This window comes from Apis dorsata, unplaced genomic scaffold, assembly GCF_000469605.1.
Source record: "Apis dorsata unplaced genomic scaffold, Apis dorsata 1.3 scaffold_341, whole genome shotgun sequence".
NCBI classification, from domain to species: domain Eukaryota; kingdom Metazoa; phylum Arthropoda; class Insecta; order Hymenoptera; family Apidae; genus Apis; species Apis dorsata.
The window spans coordinates 461472-462256 of NW_006263608.1; the positions used below are offsets into that span (position 1 = coordinate 461472).

Sequence of the window (785 nt, forward strand, 5' to 3'; positions counted from 1 at the left end):
AAAAAAGTTCATTTGAAAAATATCTCACGAATAAAATTTACAGTTAAATACATAAATTTGAATAAATAATTCTTCATCGATCGATATAAATTTTTCATTATTAACCTGCGTGTAAACGATAACTCATATAAGCCAATTCTGCCAATGCATCGCGTAATAAATTGTACACAGTTTTTACGATTAAAAAAATAAAGTTTTACAAAATTTTCTGATACTTCAAGCTATAATACGCTCGAGTATGATAACTGTAATATCTAGGCTCGTGTCTCATGTTAATTATATATTTCAGATCTGCCGATCGTTTCACACTCTTATCGAGGTTCTTCTCGTCGTAAGTCCTCATTGCTCGTTCAGCCCACTCCTGTGCTCTAGGAGGTTCTCGGAATAAACCTTTCTGTCTTTGGTTCAGATAATTAATCACGTCATCGTAATAATTTTTTCTGAAGAAGAAAGGGGATCAAAAGTTTCTTTTAGATAATAACACAATAATATAAACGACGATAATAGATTTAGAAATTGATATTATTATAATGCATATATGTATGGAATCATTATAATGTAATATTTTTCAATTGAATTTCTATTCGTAAATAATTTTTAATCGATGAGAAATAATGATGAAAATAATGGTATCTTACCTATATTCGTAAAGATACGCGTAATTAAGGAAGAGGGGGCGAACCCAATGATGATTGTAATGCGGCGGTTCAATTTTCTCTAATTTGATCTTTGGTTTCTCTCCAGGCGCTGCAGCTTCAGCTGCCGGAGCTCCCTCTGCAGCCGCT

The 785-nt window shown here is 32.5% G+C and overlaps 1 protein-coding gene across 2 annotated transcripts in view; it reads right to left on the minus strand.

Moving 5' to 3' along the window:
• Nucleotides 1-785, minus strand: part of LOC102677300 (flightin) — a 4207-nt gene that overhangs the window by 2040 nt on the left and 1382 nt on the right. For both annotated transcript variants that reach the window (XM_006618093.2, XM_006618090.2), the window contains 2 exons: nucleotides 639-785; nucleotides 134-440 (listed from right to left, as the gene is read on the minus strand). In XM_006618093.2, coding sequence (XP_006618156.1) covers nucleotides 197-440; nucleotides 639-785 — 391 coding nt within the window. In that variant the 3' untranslated portion in view covers nucleotides 134-196. The remainder of the gene's footprint in view (nucleotides 1-133; nucleotides 441-638) is intronic.